Below are 20,919 nucleotides of genomic sequence, written 5' to 3'. Positions count from 1 at the left end.
CATCTCTCTCAACGCCATTAAGCACCTTTCCACGCTGACATCGCCTCGCATCAAAAGGAAGCGGCCAAGGTCAGCTGCTTTCCTAACAGACGATTCCTTTGTCCGCGTATTCTTTTTGTCGCTGTTGAAAGTACGTAACGAAAGTCGGAATCGGTTTGTTCGTGTGTATTTGTAACTTTTATCAGATAGCACCTGTTTGCAGTTTCGTGGCTTCACCACGGGTACGTGGCGTAAAGACTTGAGTGTAACCAATTTTGACGAAGAGCTTTCCCTTTGCACCCTTATTATACCCCAGTTCTGGACGGTCATTCACCTATGGCGTACCCTAATATTATTACCGACAGTTTTTCATGCAGGAGCAATAATTCAGGATGGAGCAAAGTGGCAAAGAAATTCATGTATGGATTTAATACGGGGAGACGGACATTAGGTCGAAATGGATTGTCCGGCCAATGACTTAGACAAAGCAAATTAAACTCCATGACAGCGAAATCTGAATGAAATTTTCCACTGTCCATCGTACTAGACGCGTAGTGGTATACGTATTGGCGTACGAACGTATTGTCCAATTGGCCTCCCTTTACAGGTTACGAATACAGAGGCGCGTGCGACATTGCCTACTTGCCCGCTGTATTGCAACGATCTGACGACGCAGCGCGTCCCGTCCGCGCACACGTCTCAACTTCTAGGGAAGTACACATATACTCTTAAACGTCAAAGGACTTTGCCATTCCACTTGTCGCTGCGGAGACAATAAACAGCTCAGCAATGGACCGCAGAGATTAATGCATCCATCTTCACTGCATTCAAGATAAACCGGGATACCTTAAAATTTATTGTTCGTGAATGCGTATTGCATTGTTCGTGTGTGTTTTTCTTTGCTTGCTTATTGGTACCTACCGACTACCAGCAAGTCCGAAAATCACCAAGATAAACTTTAAACATTTTCGTTTTCTAAATCAACGACGTGTACGGCAATGCTTTGGGGCGACGTGCCTGCTCTGCCGGGGGTTATCACGCTTGGCCCCCCATATCGTTGATGATCCCGAGATATGCTCGGAGCGGCCTGCTGCAATATTTGATAAATAGTGGCATTCTGAGTTGGACATGTGTCCCGTGATGCGGGAGTATTTCTACTGTGCGGGCTATCACCTCACGCGTGTGATTTCTTGTCGTGAGCACGGCCACTGCCCCATGTGACCCGGGCTGCAAAGGAGCTCCTCTTTTGCTAATTACGACAGTGGAGAGTTCGATAGGAAGAGGGCGAGTGCCAGCAACCTCGAATATATAAAGGAGTGCGGATCGAATCGGATCAGATGAATTTAAAAGTAGCATGCCGGATAGGTTTTCGCTGAATTACGTTTACATGCTGTAGTGTTTTATTGATAGTGTATGTTGTGTAGCTAAAGCCCAGCACGTTCTCGGGGATGAACTGGAAACACATGCAGGAGTTGAATAGAAGCTAGCCATATCTTTCAGCTTTGTCAAAACGAGTGCGCCACTCGTTTTCATTTAGCATAGCGGTTCATTCGACATGCTCGTCATGGTAAGATTCTAATAAAAAACACAAGAGACACATTGTTATGCTTATTGCTATGTTGGGAGCTGCCGTGAAAACTTCTATGAGTCGATCATGCTTCGTCTATTAGACCCCGGGCAGGTCTGTGGATTAATATATATGGAGTATAGGCGTGACTAGTTATTTGTGCTGCGTCAGTGATATAGGGGGTACTCACTTGTGACGGATTAATCGGTGCTAATCGAAATAGCAAAAGGTGAGAATTGTGTCTTCTTTTGTCGTTCGATTTTCACGCTGTTTTTATACATGCTGCGTCCTTCCTTCAACCCTTCAAATGTATTATAAAAAATCTTTAACGAAATTCTATGAAATAAAATCGTAAACCATCACAAAATAGGTTCAGTTAACCATCCAAATGGAAAACAATGTTTCAGCCTATTATGTAGCTGGCTTAAATTACTCAAGTTTCAGCTAGTGGGGCAGAATGTTTCTTGAGGTCAATGGCAGTTAATACTAGTAAATCTTTCCCCTCAACAAAGCGATATGTGGTTCTTGTTTTGTCAGATTTTTTGTTTAGTATCAGGCGTCATTACCTTGAATATCACAACCTTTCAGTTTCTATCATACTAGATTAATATGGCCTTATCCAATGGAAGAACTTGGAAACAGTCTCTAATTGAAACAGACCAGGATGCCGCTGCATATTGAGAGGTATTTACAGATACTGTTATTATATATGAATGGGAAACACACTTTTACGCAGCGAGTTATTTATACCTGAACTAACGTTCGTGATAACAACTAGCTCGCTTATTGTAGCGTGGTAAAAAAAAAATGTTACTCTAGCCATGCTACTACAGGAAGTAAAACCTAGACAAATTAGTACATATCATCTATGGCTGAATAATGGGAACGCTTCAGCTCGCTAGAATCGTCCCTCGGCCCAGTTCCTATAACCAGTTTATTTACGTTGAAATCAACAAAAAATACCTTGATTAGAACGTAGCCAAACAGAGACGCTTTGACTCGTTTTGTTATTTTTAGAACGTCTTACGTGAGCTGACGGCGTCCTCTCGTCGTTATCGACGGCTGCGAAGGACAAACTTAGACGAAGGGATCTTTGAAACTCAGGGGCAAGTTGGACGGAAAGAGATATCATCATCGTCAGTTAGTAGCGTCGGAACTCTCAACGAATCGTTCAAACGAATGCTTGAGCGGGACCCACGGCAAGCAGTAGGATCAGCAACTCATCTCGTGCAAGATTACATTATCATCGAAAGTCGAACATCGCATGTACGTATTTACAAAGCAGACCTGATGATCGCTTTCGGTGACCGTGGTGTTTAGGTGAACTGGCCTAGAGCTGGGTCACTGGGGGGCCACGAAACGACTAGTCATTTGGTTGCCGTATGGGCCAGCTGTGCAGATTGATAGGTCAAAAAAGACCGCCGTGTTCAAGTGCATGTCGCATAGATCACGACAATAAAAATGTTTCCTCTATTTTCTACGCGTCGCACCAAAGATTTATTCCATACTTATATAAGAATCTGTCATAACCTGTAATTATTGCATATTTACTACTGATCAAAGTGGTAAGCGAACCGAATACCAGTAATAATATTGAACAATTCGTTTTCATAAAAAAGATACGCTCTTCTCGTTGGCAGCTTACCACCATGAGACGAAAACTAGTCTGATATTAAAATATAGATACGCACTTTGTGGATTGCAATCTTTCTGTATGAACGCGAACGATCATACTTTTGTTTTGTACCTTCTGGCGTTTTTACGTCAGTCAACAACAGGAAATTTAATGCGACGGCTGGAGTTTGTAGGCGATTACGGGAATGTGATGTTTCGTAACAATGTCAGGTTCATTGAAGATATCTCATCAGTTTTTCTTCCACTAGAATATCAACAGGGATTGTCCCTATCCGTACCCTAGCAAAGCCTGTCATTCTAACGCGAATATACCTAATTAGTATCACTGTTATTATTGTTCTACCAAGGGGGCAATTGGAGTTAAACTAATCTCTCTGCGGACCTCTTAATGTCCCGACATGACTTTTTTTGATTGAAAAAATTTGAATTGCTTTGTTAGAAAGCAGTATGGAGAGGTTTTGAGGATGTTTTTGTTAATGATCCAAATCGCGTCGTGGAATATGGTTTACTGTTCCTAGATTACTCAGCCGCTTTATCACTCTTTATAGCGGCTTGGCCTCTGTTGCAATTGACTCCGACTGACTGTCAGTGGGCTTTGTTCATTCCGCAGTACTAATGTTTCTGAAAATCTCCGCACACCCTACTCCAGCCAGCCAAGGACGTTACGTACCTGATAATCGTGCATGCACATAACCATGCATAGCTCAACTGTCAAATAGGAGTTGTCTAGATAAGACTGTCAAATCACCGTTGGCATCGACGAAGACACAGCCACCTGTTCAGTGGCCTATATGAAATTCGGAAAAGATAATCAATGGAGACACAGCGTTTGTTCTACCTCAAACTGTAGACATACGGCCGAAGAGCCGTCTTCGTAGTTGCCGATACGAACAAAATAGGGAAAAAAAAACTATTGATGTATCGTAATGAAATCAAGCAGTTTTAGCCAGTTGTTGATTGCGTTTCCAGTCTCTTACCCCAGTGGAACGGGGGTACCATTTGGATATTTACAGTACACACGATCGGATTCGAGGTAGTTAAATGGTTAGACTTAATAGTTTTTCCGCAGAATTAAACTGACTCTTTACCACTATGCGTTGCATTCTTCGACCATTCTGTTCGGATCTTGTACTCACTGCCACATAGTTTCTTCTTTAACTTTCTTTCTAGATTATTCATTAATTTTTTTGACCAAACTTGTCGACGCAGAGTTGTCTATAGCCGTTTTACGTAGGACGTATTGACAGAATTAGGATACGCGCTACATTGCAGGCAGATCCTATATTTCCCGTATCCAATAGCGGTGGCAAGCGCTTCGACGTGGGAAGTCGTAGCCTCTCTCCCTTTACACCGCTGGATTCAAGTGTTGACGAAGATGATATCTGGACCGTCTCTATTGAGGCTCCGAATTCTCATAGTGAGCCCAACGTTCCCCTAAAACCACCCATAAGAACCCATCATCGACTCTACAAAAGCACTCTAAACAAGTAAGTCGAACCTCCCGATCCAGTTGCTTAGTCTGAAGCGTTTGATTGCCTTAAGGAATAGCTGGTTGCAATCGATCCGACCATTTTTCGTCATATACTATTTTGAATATGCGCGCCGTTTATTGAGTGACAGCAAGCAAGCTTACGTAAGTATCTGAAACTGCCGAGAGACGCATTAGTTATACTACGCCGTGTATGAATGTGTTCGACTACGGAGAAGTATTCAAAACTCCGAAAAATGTGCAAATTGCAGTTTTTAGCGTCTTCAGTAATCAAATGGCTGTCGTATTGCCGCTGAGCCTGTGGGGTGAACGCTGATTCTGTGCGTTCCTCATTACGATTCGCCCACTATATTGAACATTTCTTGATAAATCAATGCGCGCAGCGCATACCCCCTCGCGGAAACGGCGTCTCCAGAAATAGTGCAGCAAGCAGCTGCAATTCGCAGATCATTAACTCATTGTTGTGGGTCTGCCTCACTGTGCACAACCATCGCCTATTTCTCTAAACGTTTTTTAATTTTGATTTTTTTTTCGTTGCTTATTAAGGCGACTCTTTGATAATTTGAAAGTGCCCCTTACCTACTGATTTTTAGAAGCTAGCGCCTTAAACAACGTGGAACCTTTTATTTAGTAGAATAGAACATGCTGTCCGGTTAGGAGTTCACTTGTATGCTAATGTAAAATTCTGTAGAAGCTTCTAATTTCCAAATATCTAGCTTTTATAATAGAACTCGCTGGCTCAACTCAGCGTTATTTCACAGACTAATACATTCTATAGCCAAGACATTGAATGAATTCTGAAGAAGTCTCCCCTTTATATTACATAGCCTTACGAACGAATTTCCCAATGTCGTGTTTAACGACGCAAGTCGCAATGTAAATTCAATTGCTTGTAGTGTATAGAGAAACCTAATTTAATCATTTTTGTATAGTAATACTATGCGTACTATATATATATATATATATGTGTGATTGTTATGGCGGTGTTATCATTATCAGCCCTATAGCTTTTTTCGTTTTGTATAGTGTGCTTGTAAGTTGAAAGCCCGTGGATCTAGCGATTTCCCTTGAATGGATTGTGCAGTCACGCAACTTCTAAGACTGAACGCCAAACGGTACTTTTGAAGATCTATCAAACTGAAAAGTCGGTGAAAACAGAATGCTCTATTCGTCATACGCTAGAGCTAATGTTTGAACGCTATTCCGGACCTTACCTCAATCGTTTATGTGTGTATTGGAAACTGCAAGACAAAACGACAAAAACATAGAGGCAATCGTTTGGTACAAAGCGCACAGCACTAAAAACTGACAATGGAAAAAGCTGTTCGGGCTATTTATAAATCAGTTTTTTCCTAATTCTCAATTAGCTTTCAAGGCGGAGAGCTCCGCTGAAACACTCATGATTGTTCCCAATAAGTTCAAGATTTGTAGTGCGATATTATCATTCTAATGCTGCACACTTGAAAAAAAGATATATCCTTACTTACAAGTTGAAAAGTGTGGCGACCGATGCCCTCATCAATGCACGTTCATGTCGTTTTCTTTTCTTTCTTTTTTCGGAAATATATAGTCGGCAATTTCTATCAACGGATCTTATGTTTTGGATATCATACTGAAGAAACTGACTTTTGCTGCTCGCAAAGCTTCAAAATATGTACAAAGGTTGGTCTAACGTTTTCTTAATGTCCAAAGAATAATAATAGTAAATCTTTACGATGCACTTTGACTCGACAATCACCTAAAAAATGTTTCTTATATTTCATGTAGAGCCAAAGCGAAAAAGATCTGGCTACAACTGGCGGCAAATTCGTGCTGAATAAGCCATGTCTGCTATCGCGTATGGGAAATTAAGGTCAACATGCGCATGGCTAAAATTAATTACATCCTTATAAAAGTATGTTATGACATTATGTCAAGAAGATTGCCTGAAAGCTATTTCTTCAGCGGATAGAACAAAGCGAGGTTAAAATGAGGGCTGCTGTATTGTCGTAAGAACGCTTCACAGGCTATTTGTATGAAGAGAACTCAACTCCAAGGGCATGATCATACTGAGTAAGATTTACAAAGTTCATAATAGACTGTGTTGCCAATTCTCGTCGTCACTGCAGATAGCTAGATGTACTTAATAAAAATTCTTTAATATTTTGACGTTCGACGGTCCCAGAATCTGACCTGATAAATACCGAAGAGAGTGAACTTGATACACTAGAAACTTATGGTACAGCCTAAAAGAAAATATTGTAAAATATTCGTATGTTCTTAAAAATGGTGCAGCTTAATTTTGTCCAGTCAGTAGACGGTCGTTGGCTACTCTCTGTCCACTTGTATGATGAGTAGTTGATTAAGTGACTACAACCTTCAAAGGGAAGCCTGATAATTATGACGCATCCATAGATCATCTCGTTATCAATAGCAAGATAACTGTCTCCTACATACTGCCGAGAGGGTGCTCTATATGACAGCTATACTTAAGGAAGTTACTAAGTTTCTACCCGAACTACTAATATGTACCTGCCTAAATCCGCTCGGTTCCCTTGAAATTAATTATTAAATGTGGACTTTCAATTGTGGGGAGAACCAAATAAGTATTTTTTGGGCAGAGCCTTTAATCCCCAGGTTTGACGCAAAATGACAGTAGAACAAAGTGATATTAGTCAACTGTCGGCAATCACGGGTTTTCTTTTAGGCCAGTTTACGAAGGGGTGAAAATCAATCACCCGGTCAACATTGTCGGATAAGCGTATCTCAAATCAGCAATGTATTACTAATCCAAGATTGGCCTAAAAATTCCTCTAACAATTTTTCACTCAAATAATTTGCATAAATTTCAATCAAATAAGATTTTATAATACACGATAGGTTTGCCTGATACAAATAAATAAACGTTCGGGTATATATTAAGTATGTATTTTATTTCATTACCTAGAAACTAAATATGATATAGCACGAATGGGATGGGTTAAACATTACGTTTGTGTTGAGCCAATGACAAAGTCTACGAAATCACAACGGCCTACATCGATCATTTACATTCACTCCAAACTGGGTAAATGCTAACTAAGTGTATCATGTGGAATAAGCACTTCCTTTGAAACAGCTTAGATTCGAAAATGTTTCATTGGCAATGTGCGTATCCCTCAAAAAAGAACCAAAAGCCTCGTATAACTCAGTTGGAAGAGCGGATACGAACCACCATCAATTAATATGCCAATTATTGCTGAGTCATTTAGACGATCGGACGTAGAAACGAATGGGTTTCTTTTCTGCTGAGTTGAATATTGCTTATTTCTTCTATATTCACGACCACATTTTTTCTCTCTTCTTTACAATAATGTCTTTTATGTACGGTATATCTAATAACAGGTATATATGTATAAGATGAAAAAGACGTTGTACTTGGTTATGAGACGCTTCAAGAAAGATGATTTACTTATGGCTCAATGCTTATCCCATGTGGATTGAGCGTAGGGCTCAGTGTCGACGTTAGGACTTGTTTCCGTTGAAGTGAGGCATTACATAGATTCGTCTCTGACAGATAACTTCAAACCGACTTCGATCCTCGTTTAATTGACTACGGTCGAATAGAAGGTAGCAACGTGTGCCACCTGATCAACTGGCCAGGTTCATATCTGTCAAATTCTGTAGCGTACTCGACGAACTAGGTTTCGAGCGGATAGGGTTAGAGCCCCTCCAGGTCGCCTAAGCACTCCACATGTTAGCATCATCTTATTTCTGTGGCAAGCTATTTAGCCTGACTTTCAGAAGTCCTCTATATCGCACGATACGAAGCTGTTCGTGTACTGACTGACCGGTGTGTTTAAGCCACTCCTAGGGCCAGAACATGTTAAGCGCTTTTAAAGAGCTTGCTGTGCAGGTTTAGGATTGAGCCGGCCTTATTCAGACGCGAGCTTTAAACAGGGCAAGTGGCGCCGACATCCACCGCCATCGACAGCCTTTCTCAGCCCTACAATTTCGCACGGGCCTTTGGCACTGTTCCATGAAACAATTGGATTAACTCTACACACCAATGGGTTATCAAGCAGTCAATTTGATCAACATAAATTGACATACAAAACACATTCTGCTTCATTTCACGGAACTATTTAGAATATTCCAAAACATCGAATTAATATTGCCGTATAATAGTTACTATGCTTTTACCGCTTATATAGGAAAATTTATAGAATAGTTATCGAAATATCCAACAATAATAAACTTAATCTACGATACAATGTGCATGCTACAAATACAGCCCCCCTCACGTTGAATCGTGAGTCCGGTTTGCTGTACAAAAGTAATATATACAGTATAAAAGTGATATACCATTAAGCTGTATCACTTTTATACTGCTTATAAGGCTCATTTTATTATTTCATGCCAATATGAATCGTACAACGATGCTACCTATTTTAACCTACACACACTGACTGTATACGATTGTTTGTAATTAATACCTATTTGTTTCGTTTTTGATTTTTTTGATATAATCTTTCTACGCTTCTGCTAACGAGGTTAAACATTTGACGATTCAGCCGGTTGGCCTCTTCCAGCGCAAGGCTGAAGGTCTTCCTTCGTAATTTCAAGTTTGTCAGAAACTTTTTCCATAGCTGACTCTCAATTTTTTTTTTCGACAGGCCTCGGTCGTCAAGATTTCCCTGACAGAATAAAAGGCTATACGGGCAGTTTGAACGAATTCTCTCTTTGCTATCTTTCCTATTGCCCGTATTTTTACGAGCAGAAATTTAAAGATTCTCTACTCATAGGTTCGGACCCAATATACTGTCGTGTCCATAAGTTTAGCTAGAAAACATGTTACTCCCATCACAGACACAACATTTTTACTGGCTCGCGTATGTATTTACATATATTTTGAGGGTATTTTTTTCCCAAAGCCACATTTGTTCTTTCTTTTTTCCATCCTGATTATATTATATGTGTTACACTCAAGAGCCATTTCCAATGTAAGTTGTCCAAGAAAGGATCCAGGTTAACGGCCTTTTCCAAATCACTATGAACTTTTATCAGCAATGGCTTCTCATATATTGCATATAACGTAACGTATACGCCATCAGATGCATAGTCAGCATAGTGACTGCCGTCGTGGCCGCTAATCACTTTGCCACCAGCGCCTCCTTGAATCTCGATACGATTGACCTTTCAGCCCTTCACAACTACTAGATATTTCGTTATCGTTTTTATACTAATTGCCCTTCTTCTCTACGCCACCTTCATCTTTCGTCGCTAAATATAATCCCTATCGTGATATATGGACTGCATGTCGCCAGCTTGACCATGCATCCTGCCTACCTGGGTAGCGTCGACGCTGAAACCGTCGTCCTGCTCCCTCCACTTGCTGGAGGCGCAAAAGCCATTATTCGAGTCTGAGCGTCTTGCATCGTGTCACAATTGCAGGTGAAAAGACCGCACGTTTTGGAAACAACGACATAGTAAAACGCTACGTGCTAATGGTATAGAGTCAAATGCTATATCAAATAGATAGAAATGTCCAGAAAGTTCTCACCGTTTCATTCGCACAATGCCTCGCTAGTGGGTTTAATAGTGGCCTGACTGACAAATAATTGTTTAGTTGTTGTTTTGTAAATTATTCTACCAAGTAATGTTATCTAACGCGAACCAATGGCCGACTAAAGGTATGACGACATTGTTGTATGAAGTCATTTACAAAAATATAGTATTTTTGTACGAAACTATCACGATAATAGGCGGCAGTGACGACACAAGGACAAGCCAATAATTTACTGCGTCAGTTCGTTTAACACCTACGTGCGCCTGGCGCGGCAAAAACTAACTTTGTATCGTCGCTATCCAGACAGACGCGCACGGTCGTACCGCTTGTTATCGTGATAATTTCGAAAAGTTATTTTGAAGAGATAATTTCGCCGGGCGTACATAGGTGTTCAACGAACTGGACTATGAATGTATCTGCGCTTTCAAAAAACGGTCGATCAAGCGGTCAAGCAATCGACAAAAAATTACTATAGGCTGAACCCACGGCGGCTTAGGGCCGCTTTTTAGTCAGCGGGATCCTCTAAGAACTTGACGTAGCGTGTGCTTCCAGAGGTTCCCTTCGAGAAATGTTTGCGGATTTGTGATTAAATGTCTACCATGTGAAATACAAAGAGAGTAAGTTACAACAGTGCCTTCTTGCTCAAAATTGTCAAAACTGAATTATGTGAGGGGTATTATAGTTATAAACGTGCGAATGCAGTATACGTGATATTTTAGGTAAGAAGTGAAAAATGCTACCTGCCCAGAACATATTCTAAAGTAATGATTATATCTCAGGGATTAAATAAATATACTAGCTCAAACCTGTAATTGTACGAATTTAAAAATTCGTTATAAATAAATAAATAAGTTTTTTTCCGAAGTACTCATCTATGACGCTCACTGAATGTACAATCATTTGACGTAAACGTCATTTTTCGCGGATTGATAAGATACTTTACTTACGATGTAAAGTAATCTGGCAATTACTATATAATTAATAAAAACAACTCATGTATTCCATCAACGTCTACACTAAACAGTTATGGATTGTTAGCAAAGGATCTTAATCTTAAGGCAAGTTTTGCAAAGGAATACTATAGAGCTTGCCCACCGTTTTTTTTTCCAAGTTATATTATTTTTAAAAGTAATAACAATGATTCGCATAATGCAGATATAACGTCCTGAAAAATAGAACTTGACACAGCTCTATCTCCGCGTCTACGGCACTGTAAATCTAAGTCCATAATATTTGCCAAAGAATTTTGAAGTTACCTAAAGTAGTTAATATTAACGATGAGATACACAAGATGTTTGTGTACAAATTCTGTCGTCGACTGTATTATTATATTTGAAAATGTGCTTATTATGGCATAAGAATAAGGGAATTCTAATAGCTAATATCCTAGACCTTCGTCTTCAAAGTTTAGTAAATAGTGAAATAGTCGATCATGAGTCGGACCTCTCGAAATCGACAGGCACTTGGAATTAGGTCCGTGTTAGGGTGACTTGAAAATGTGCAATATTTGGCTAACAAAGCAATTTTACGCCATTGATCTTTTTGCTGAAAGTTAGAAAATTGCCGCAATATACGGCGTTTCCGTATGGTAGTAATAGAACCTGGCACACATATGGAAACATTCAACAGAAACATTTTTAAATGTTTAAACATTTTTAAATGACCACGGGTGGGTTTTGACAGCCGAGATTGATGATATTTTTATTTCTTTTAAAATTTTTGTTACTTTTAAAATTTTTTTTAACATTACTTTTAGATCAACTGCAGGATAACTGCCTTCATTCTAAGCCATTACTGGAGGCTTACAACAGATGTTGATATAAATATTGCTAATAAATGCCCCATAATAGATATATTTAACCCACTAGTAACTGCTTTTTTCATTTACTACAGTAATCGGTCAGAAACCCGGAAGTGTCTTTTTGTACAAATCTAGCCGTAAGCTATACCATCATTTTCAGTAAAAACTATGAAAAAAAAAAGAATGAGGCTATATACACAGACTGTCCAGTTAATCGAGAACAAAACATTCAGGCAAATAATAACTGTTCGATTTTCAATAAAAATAATAATAATCATTATTGCCTACAGTTTCATTTGTTTGACCATTTTACCAGTCAGGCAAGCCCCTACAAAACAGTAAGCCTATGTAAACAAATATTTTTCTATGAAGTTTACCCAATTAGCACGGAGACTAGGCCCTAGTCATTAACTACGCGATACTTTAACGAAGCTATGGGTTGTTTTTGACAAATGCTTTGTTACCACATAATGGTCTTAGCACATCTTCTAAACACTACTTCAAGCACCTCGCTGGATGACTCCAAAGTGTACTTTGCTTCATAGCTTAATTATCACTTTTGAAAGTAGGTTATTTATTATCAAAAGAGTCAGACTTGTAGCAGTAGCAAGTGAAGTACTCTTCGAAACGCAAAGAATATTGTATTTTCGCAGACGGAGAACACCCGCACAAATATAAACGAAAAAGCCAATTGTACATTAGTGTTCTTTACGCATTTTAAGCCTCAATAACCGTAGCATTCGACGGAGACTTAGCACTGAACCTCGCAAAATCTGCTTGTCGGACCCTAACTAGATTGGGCCTGCGTTTGATAAAAAAAAAAACCGGTTATTGTTGATGTCCTCTTTTATTTAGTGTTACAGGTAGACACTGTAAATCGACTTTCGTTTTACGCTACAGGACATCCTGTGTCGGAAGCACTCAGTCTAAATAGACACTGATTATCTATTTTCCGCGTCCCCCCTATTCGCTTGTCGTCATTGGGATCGTTTTCTTGAAAGATCGAATCAAGAATCAGCAGCTGTCAATAACGTGATTGCTTTCATTTTTCTGCATCTTCAAGGGCAACGTTAAAACGGTCCAGTGAAGCGGCTGAGTCCAGTCACTTGGCGGACCAACTTGAGACAACGCGAGCCGCTCTTAAAGAAGAGCGTCAACGCAGAAAAAAACTGGAAGAATCGCTCCGCCGTCTTCAAAGAAGGTCATCAAGGGTCCTCAGCACTCCGTCTGAACCGGGATCATCTGCAGAAATTATTTCACCGCACTATGTACTTATCGGTATGTTCGAAATTGTTTCTCTACCAAAAGAAAAAGGACACGTAATAATCCTGTGCGGACTGCTTGTTTTACGTCGTGCACGTTTAGAAAGCTCGTTCATTGTTTTAACGGAAAATATCTGAAATCGGCTTCGAATTCGAACGTCAGATAAACTACTAACTTTTGTTCAACTTCAATTGTCATTACTGACGCACTTATTTTTGCGCTGAAGTCGCGTCTGGAGATATAAAACTCCAAAGTTTGTTAAGTGTAAATTATTGTTTTAGTTCTAGATCGATTTTGGAAGCGGCCCATCTTTTTAACACTGAAGTATTAATATTCTTTTCTCTAAATCTGATGCCCGCCTATTTATTACCCTAAGACCATACACAAGCTAACTCTCTTGAACTACACGTACCCGCTCCCGTGTATTATAGCTGATCGATTCGAAATTTAACTTTTCAATCAGTCAAACTTTAACCATGCAGTAATAGTGAATAGATATATCAAAATACCGACGATAGTCTTTCATGTGGATACAATGATCGTACAGTTGCTAACTATAAGAAACACCGTGGGAAGTCTCAATACATCTACTAATAGTAAACAACTCTATACGCTAGTAGCTATCAGCTATCGAGATTCACTTAAAATCAACGATATGCGTCTGCTATCCAATAAGCGCGGCATAGCTTAGACCGGTGGTGTTCGTGCTACGAATATGCCCCGTTGACGTCTGCGGCTTTTGGCCACCACATACAAGGGCTCATCCCAGAATCCTTCCTTGAGCCACGCGTTCTTCGGTTCCGATAACTGCCGCCTTCTGTTCTTTCGCACAATTTGTTGTTTGGGTAAAAAGAGTAGAATAAATACTCATCATTTGGGCAGCTTCTTTCCGGTCGAAATCTATTCGCCGAAATGAGACGAAAAGCATAAGCGTCCTTTTTTCCATTTAGAACTCAACGAATACTGGCTAGTCCCATGGGGGGTGAGTGGTGATGCGAAACGACCGAGCTCGAGCATGGAATCCCAAATCAATTAGTTCCTCTAATAGTAGAGGTCCGTCTGTGTTATGAGCTAAATAGTCCTATTTTCATGATTAGTAAATATAATTGCTTTAAATGAGATCTTCCTAGAGCATTATTTTTCATAATCGACGTATGTCTAGATATTTAAGTGAGCACAACGAGAACTGATAGTAACATGTTGATGCCCAACTGGTCGTAGACTAGTATCATTGCTCGCTATTTCTTTTCCGTTTGTTGTTGGACGGTTGCGTTCAATTTCACAGAACAACAGCGGAGTCAATGGCATGATTTTTCTGCTGTCTAACGTCAGTTATCCGAATTAAGGAAAAGTCTTTAGAAAGCGTAGTGTCTGGCCCGGGATACAAACAGATTCTATGGACGTTTACGTTCGCGACCTTTGGGGCGAATACTAGACTCACTTACACTAAATAGTACGTAGGCTTACGAATAGCAAAATAGATTTGCCCTTGATGCAAAAGTAGGTTACAGTTCTAGTGGTTACATGTTTTGGTGATAAAAAAAAAAAGCTACTGATTTTGAATGGGAACGGATTTTTCTGATCTTTAAATTTACGTTAAACCTACAGCATGCCCGTTTTGGCGTTTCTCGCCTTTTCCTTCACATACCAAATAATAAGTGATTTAACATTATTTTGGCTCAAATTGGTTCACATCTTATCGAATCAACGAGTTAATGGTAATTATTAACGAGTAAGGTTAATACATAATTAATAGAACAGTAATAATAATAATTTTACTGAAAAAGCAGTGGCATCGAGAGAAAAGTAATTGTTACTTTTACGCAATTATTTTTTATTAAACAATGATAATAAATAAAAAAATAAAATAGACTCTACCATTTATAATAAGCACAAAATGGCGGGAGGTTATTTCACAGTGATATTTACAAATGACGTCACGTCTATATATACAAAATACATTTGGCGTTGGCTTGACAAACGGAAAAAGTAGTGATATGAAAATAAAACGCGAAGATCTTTACGCATTGTCCTTACACGTGCCTAAAATTGACCAGTTTTATATAGTTTGCAGGTCAGTGCACTCGATAAACTCCTCAGTTGATAAAACCTCCTTCTAGATGAGAATCATATGTTTTTTGAATTACCTTAGCATAGGTGCGAATGGGCTGCGGTAAACCCTTTGAGAATTAACAGTTTTTTTTTTATTTATTATGTGGCTTACCTTAGTCTTTGTGTTCAGCTGTATTTACGGTCAGGATTTTGTAATTTAGACTTGTTCCACTAATTAATATCCATGATCCATCGTCATCGATCAGTCGAGGGGGTCATTGATGCACACAAACGTTGATACACCAGCTTGCTATACGAAACTGGCGTACAAAGGAAAATCACTACCGACGCTCGTTAAATCCGAAGCGCACAGAATATTTCGCTGTACGCGTATGGTCGAGACTAAGAACTTTTCTGTTAGCATAATAAAATAGAATTTATTATGGCCATCGAAGAAATAATGGTCTGTAGTGGTCTGAGGTAACCAGCCTAGCTTATTGTTAAAAAAAAGTTTAGGTAAAATGAGTCGACCCCAATCACAGATTTCGAAATTACGTATACTCACTGCTATAGGACTTTTAGACGAGTTATTTTTAAGTGGAGTGCTTGATCTCACACGCATGTCAAGCCGGTGCTGTCGTCTCGGGATATTATCTTTGAATTAAGTAATTATAACAACGTGTACCCTTTTTCGATGCAGTGCTTTGCTAAATAATAGAAATCTTTCGATAGATAACGTTGAACTCTGGTGATTACTACTAAATTTCGACAGATATATTTAATGTTCGAGATTGAGGGCTCCCTAAAGGATAGTAAACAGTTACTTAAGGTAATGGTTCAATAGATTCGAATGTGTATATTGGCCAAGGTACGGATGAATTGATTTTACGGCGCAACAAACCCGAACGTATCAGACTGAGCAAAACATTTATGTTATTCGCCATGACGCCAAACTATAAAATTACACAATAATCGAAAATTTTTTTGCCTAAACGCAGCTTTCAGTTACGTTAAGGTTGCGTACGCTTACGTAAGTGTTCAAGAGTGGTGCTGTGTCTTTATGACGTGCGCTACTTGGAAAAAACGTGTTTCTTCGCGCAGGCGGCATAGGTGCCGTGGTAGGATAACGGCAAGCGTTTACGTGCTGGTGCCATTAACGGTTACGTTGAATTTAAGATGAAAAAAAAAATTGCTGATTACAGCACTGAACATAGGAATTTTTAACAAGTATTATAACTGATATATTAATCAGCTTTAGTTACTAATCGCAGCAATTTGAAGTGGTTTATCGCTGTACCAGTTAAAAGAAGCTTTTGTAAGCGTTAACTCTATTACATTTTCCCCTTTCAATTGCAGCTTATGCCGAAGAAGTGAGTCAAAGAACGGCCGTACAACTCGATCTGGAAGGAAAGGACTACCTCATTGAGAAGATGCGAAAGAGCCATGTTTCGGGTGACTCCGCTCCAGTTGAAGGTGCTTTTGTTCGGAGTTAGGCGTTCATTATTTCGAAAATTTTGCCTCATTCCAGAAATTTTCGATTAGTAAAATATTTGTTGTTAGGATGCACGCATTTGCAACACAACAGTATGGCAAAAAGGCTCCTTGTTCTCAGAAGCGGCAGAAGTGAGATAAACAGTCTTTAATTTATGTCGATAGAACGCCTAAACTAATAATCATCTGTAACTGTTCTTATTTGATAATTACATCTTTCTTCAGGATGGTTGGAGGTGTCGCCGAGTTGTGGACTTCACGAAGTTTGGCGTGAAAAATACGTTGCTCTATCATCTCGAAAACTTCTCTTTTTCGACTCATCCGAGGTAAGCAGTAGAGCGTCTCTAATGAACCATAGGGTGAGAGAAATTTTTTGCAGCATTTACTATTTCGCGATTACGATATAGCTACGTTCATTCCATTATCGAACGTTAAAATTTCAAATTGTAGCTTACAAATAAACAGTTTCAGTATGAGTCGTCGTGGCAGTGTTTCTCATAACGCCGTTTTGAACGGTTTAACACACCCTTGCGTCTAAATTATTCTTCCGTATTCAATGAAGTTTTCTAAGTCATATACCCTTCGCTATGAAATGTTCGATACTATTTGAATATATGGGCTCCCAACACGCAGCAAAAATTTTATCTTGAGCGAAAATCATAACAAAAAAACGTATTGGAACCGAGGATTTTCCACAAGGTTACCGTAAGAACACGTTTTTAAATATTTATATATATATATACACGTGTGTATATTTTGTGTGTACGTATGATTACTAATCAGTGTTGCGTTTATTTGATCATCAGGATTTTGTCAGACAGCGGCCAAGTCGAGTAATCCAACTTGATAAAATTATCACAGTGCGTAACGTTCAAACTGATATGTATGGAGCATTCCGAGCAACTTCTAACGATCAACGGTAAAAATTATTTTTAGTGATAACTTTAATGGGACTACTACTATATAAGTTGACTATAATGTGTCGTAGCTATGTTTTAACATTTAATCATTCATAATTTTATTGGGAGTTTCTCTATCCAGTACAAGCTTTTTCTGACGATTTTGCAAAAGTATAAGTACAATGTTATATATATATATATATATTTGTTGTTCTTTCCCTATAATTTGGCCTTAATTCGTATAAATTTTATTGTACTGCTTTACTAAATGTTGCGCTTCTTGTTGCAGCTGTATTCAGGTGTCCTACGCCGCTGAAGGTGAAACAAAGGCCATTCACATTTTTGAGAAAACTCGTGATTCCGAGAAATTGTTGCGGAGTTTTTTTGATTACAAACAAAAACAGAAATCTAGTAGAATACTCTATATCAGGTATGTAGAGTAATCAGAGGCTTACTGTTGTTGCAGTTGAAAAACTCAAACATAGTACTTGTATGCATGGGCCTTCGGGCTAGGAATAAAGGCCCGACTATATATCCTAACTGCCAATATTTATATTATTACTACGTAACATCATACGTTTTACGAAAACTGATCTCACGTTCAGTCTTCAGAATACGAAATCAAGTAGCGTGATGGCGGCGCAACACAAACTACGCGGTCCTGTCGTTAACATTGTCAATTCTAATAAAGTGAATTTATTTTTGTAAGCGCTTGCCGTCCCGTTCTGTTTAAGCCATTCAGGTTTAATTATTGTTTAACTAGGTTAATCTTTCTGTGCGGGTTCAGGTCGGCCTTCGACTTCGGTCTCAGTGACCATTGCAGTTCAAGTCGGCCTTAGACCTAATAGAAAAGTAGAAGGAAAAACAAGCCCATTATCGGGTTCGAAAAAACCACCAGCTGAAGTAAATATATCAGTTGCACCTATTACAGGACAAAGACCTACCGTGACAAACAACAATGGCTTAAGAGACTTAAGACGCGACTGGCAACATGTCCTTACACAGGCAGCGCCTGTATGGTCGGGGGCGCGCTCCTTCATTGCTTACACAACCTCAAAGAATTCTCTGGTGCAGGGGACTGAGAGTACCGCTATTTCAACTTCAGGTTCACTGGGGAGAGACTCGAGTCACCGCGAACTGTTGTACTAATGACTGTGTCTAGTTGAACCGGAATGAGACACCGTCTACCGTCACAATGAGGAAATTATCATCCGTTGACGGCCTCAAACATTTCGAAACAGCTGGTCTGTCCATTGGCGCCTTGAGCATTTCGGCATACTTCAGCGTCGGTCTTTAAAAAGAATAGCTTTTGGTATCGACAGAACAAATAGCCGCTCATATACCACGCTTTGCGGGAGCTCAAACTGCCTATAGTTTTGAACTTTTGGCGCGCTTGCCAATCAGTGCTACAGTAAATTAGTCCGGGCAACGCGGTACGTATTAGCGAGAAAAATCATATCAGCAGATATTTAACACTTGTAATTGTTTTAGGTAGACGTACTTTGTGAAATAAGGCAATTTCTTATTACCTATATATATATATATATATATCGAATTAATGTTTTTTATTTAATTCGTAATTCTTGCATATACATATGTATGAACACACATGTTGTTGCATGTGTGCTTGGGCCCACGACCTTCGCTCAATGATCGAAATTTCTGCGAGTGAATCCTCTTCAACGTTGTGCCCATGGATACAGAGCATACCGATGGCTTACGCATAAACTGATTCATAGTTCAGGGTAAATCAAATTGAGTGTATTCGCGCAATAAAAGAGAATATTTTGAAGGATCTTAAGGAACAGAAAACTAGTTGACGTTTAGAATAAATATTAACACAAAAACGGTAAGCCTCGCACCTTTGTGATTCCTTAATACATATTTATTATCCTAATTTTACATAACGTTGGTAAAGTGAAATGTTCTCGAATTAAGAAACCGTATGCTGCAAGCTTTTTAGCTCATTTGGGCTTCGAGGTCCAGCTTTCGGTTCAGTCATGCTGTTTTTCAGACGTTTTCAGTAAGTTTCTCCAGTTGGCCCCATAATGGCGCAATAACAAAGTGACTTAAGATAACTGACATGAGTGACTACTGGACATGTGCAATAGTCTGGGTTAAAAACGGGGCATAGATTCGTGTCTGAAGCGATGCTTAACGTCTATACTGGTCATAACGTCCAAGATAGTCTTTCGTTTTGTCAATGTGGCTAGGTAATTTGTAAAAACGTATAAACCTGTGATCTGTTCTAAGTGAACGTCGAAAAAGCCATGCGTTTTGGGCTGAAGGTAAACGTTGATTATTTCTTCTGTTGTTTCGATTATTTTGGTCAAATGTCAAAAAGGAACAGGTGAATTTATATGTTCAATAAAACGAAGATACAAATCAGTGAGCCATGACATGGATCTTTGACTGTTGTTTACTGGACAGTGATAAGTAAATGGTACGATATTATTATAATAGGGTAATAAATACAACCTTCTAATATTACCGTTAATTGTTCGGCCAGTTTTTTTCCAACTGTAAATCTACGTGTTTTCTCTTTAGGTAAATCTAAATCGACGCGATGCTAAAATGCTTAATTTTCACAACAACTTTTTTTTATAACAACTTTTCAGAAAAATCAGCTCGAACGGCTGATGCTCTATCGAAATTATCAATACGCAATGCTTTGGTTTTAGGAACATTTTGTTCACTCTGTAGACGCTAACACAACCACTTAAATATCCTCCACTAATCTCGCTTATGGAGATCGACAATACTGAATCTCGCGTCAACTCAAAAGGGTTTTTCGTTTGAAGAAAATACCTACTGATTATTTATCACGTACCTTAAATATGCATGGCCTTAGTTGTTTGAACTACACAAAATAATTGATTGGACGAAGTGGCGTCATCTAGATGGCTAATGCCGGTCTCCTAGAGACGCTTGCCATGGCAACCAAGAACATGCGTTCATCGTTTATTTACATTTCAGCGTTAGTAAAACAGTTACTATGGCATCTGACTAGCACGCCGTTTCATAGGCGTATTAAAGAAGTTTCGGATAAGTCCAGCAAGATCCGCTCCGGCTAAGGCTTTTTAATGGAAACAACCAGTTAACACTAGAACAAGAAAGATCGAAGTTTAGCACGAACTTCTAGATGGTAGATAGGGTTTATTTTTTTTTATTTTTTTTTATAGTGACTGTAAAAGGTTAACGCAGTAAAGAAAAACA

The 20,919-nt window shown here is 39.2% G+C and overlaps 1 protein-coding gene across 3 annotated transcripts; it reads left to right on the top strand.

The window, feature by feature from the left end:
• The first annotated feature begins 92 nt into the window (after positions 1-92).
• On the top strand, positions 93-20,230 carry LOC111244068 (uncharacterized). 3 transcript variants are annotated; one of them, XM_022790660.2, is made up of 10 exons: positions 93-221; positions 587-1,546; positions 2,564-2,812; positions 4,454-4,668; positions 13,062-13,276; positions 16,670-16,786; positions 17,030-17,130; positions 17,611-17,723; positions 17,993-18,133; positions 18,635-20,230. In XM_022790660.2, exons 2-10 carry the CDS (start codon positions 1,535-1,537, stop codon positions 18,783-18,785), a joined length of 1,314 nt encoding a protein of 437 aa, XP_022646395.1. In that variant the 5' UTR covers positions 93-221; positions 587-1,534; the 3' UTR covers positions 18,786-20,230. The 3 variants fall into 3 exon arrangements, with proteins under 3 accessions (XP_022646395.1, XP_022646398.1, XP_022646397.1); XM_022790663.2 differs by having other exon boundaries at positions 107-1,775; XM_022790662.2 differs by lacking the exon at positions 4,454-4,668 and adding an exon at positions 6,241-6,332 and having other exon boundaries at positions 108-1,546.
• Positions 20,231-20,919: the final 689 nt, after the last annotated feature.

The sequence above is a fragment of the Varroa destructor genome, unplaced genomic scaffold (genome assembly GCF_002443255.2).
Source record: "Varroa destructor unplaced genomic scaffold, Vdes_3.0 BEIS01000002.1, whole genome shotgun sequence".
Taxonomy (NCBI): domain Eukaryota; kingdom Metazoa; phylum Arthropoda; class Arachnida; order Mesostigmata; family Varroidae; genus Varroa; species Varroa destructor.
Note: the sequence above shows the minus strand (reverse complement) of the source record. Positions and strands in the feature narration are given on the sequence as shown.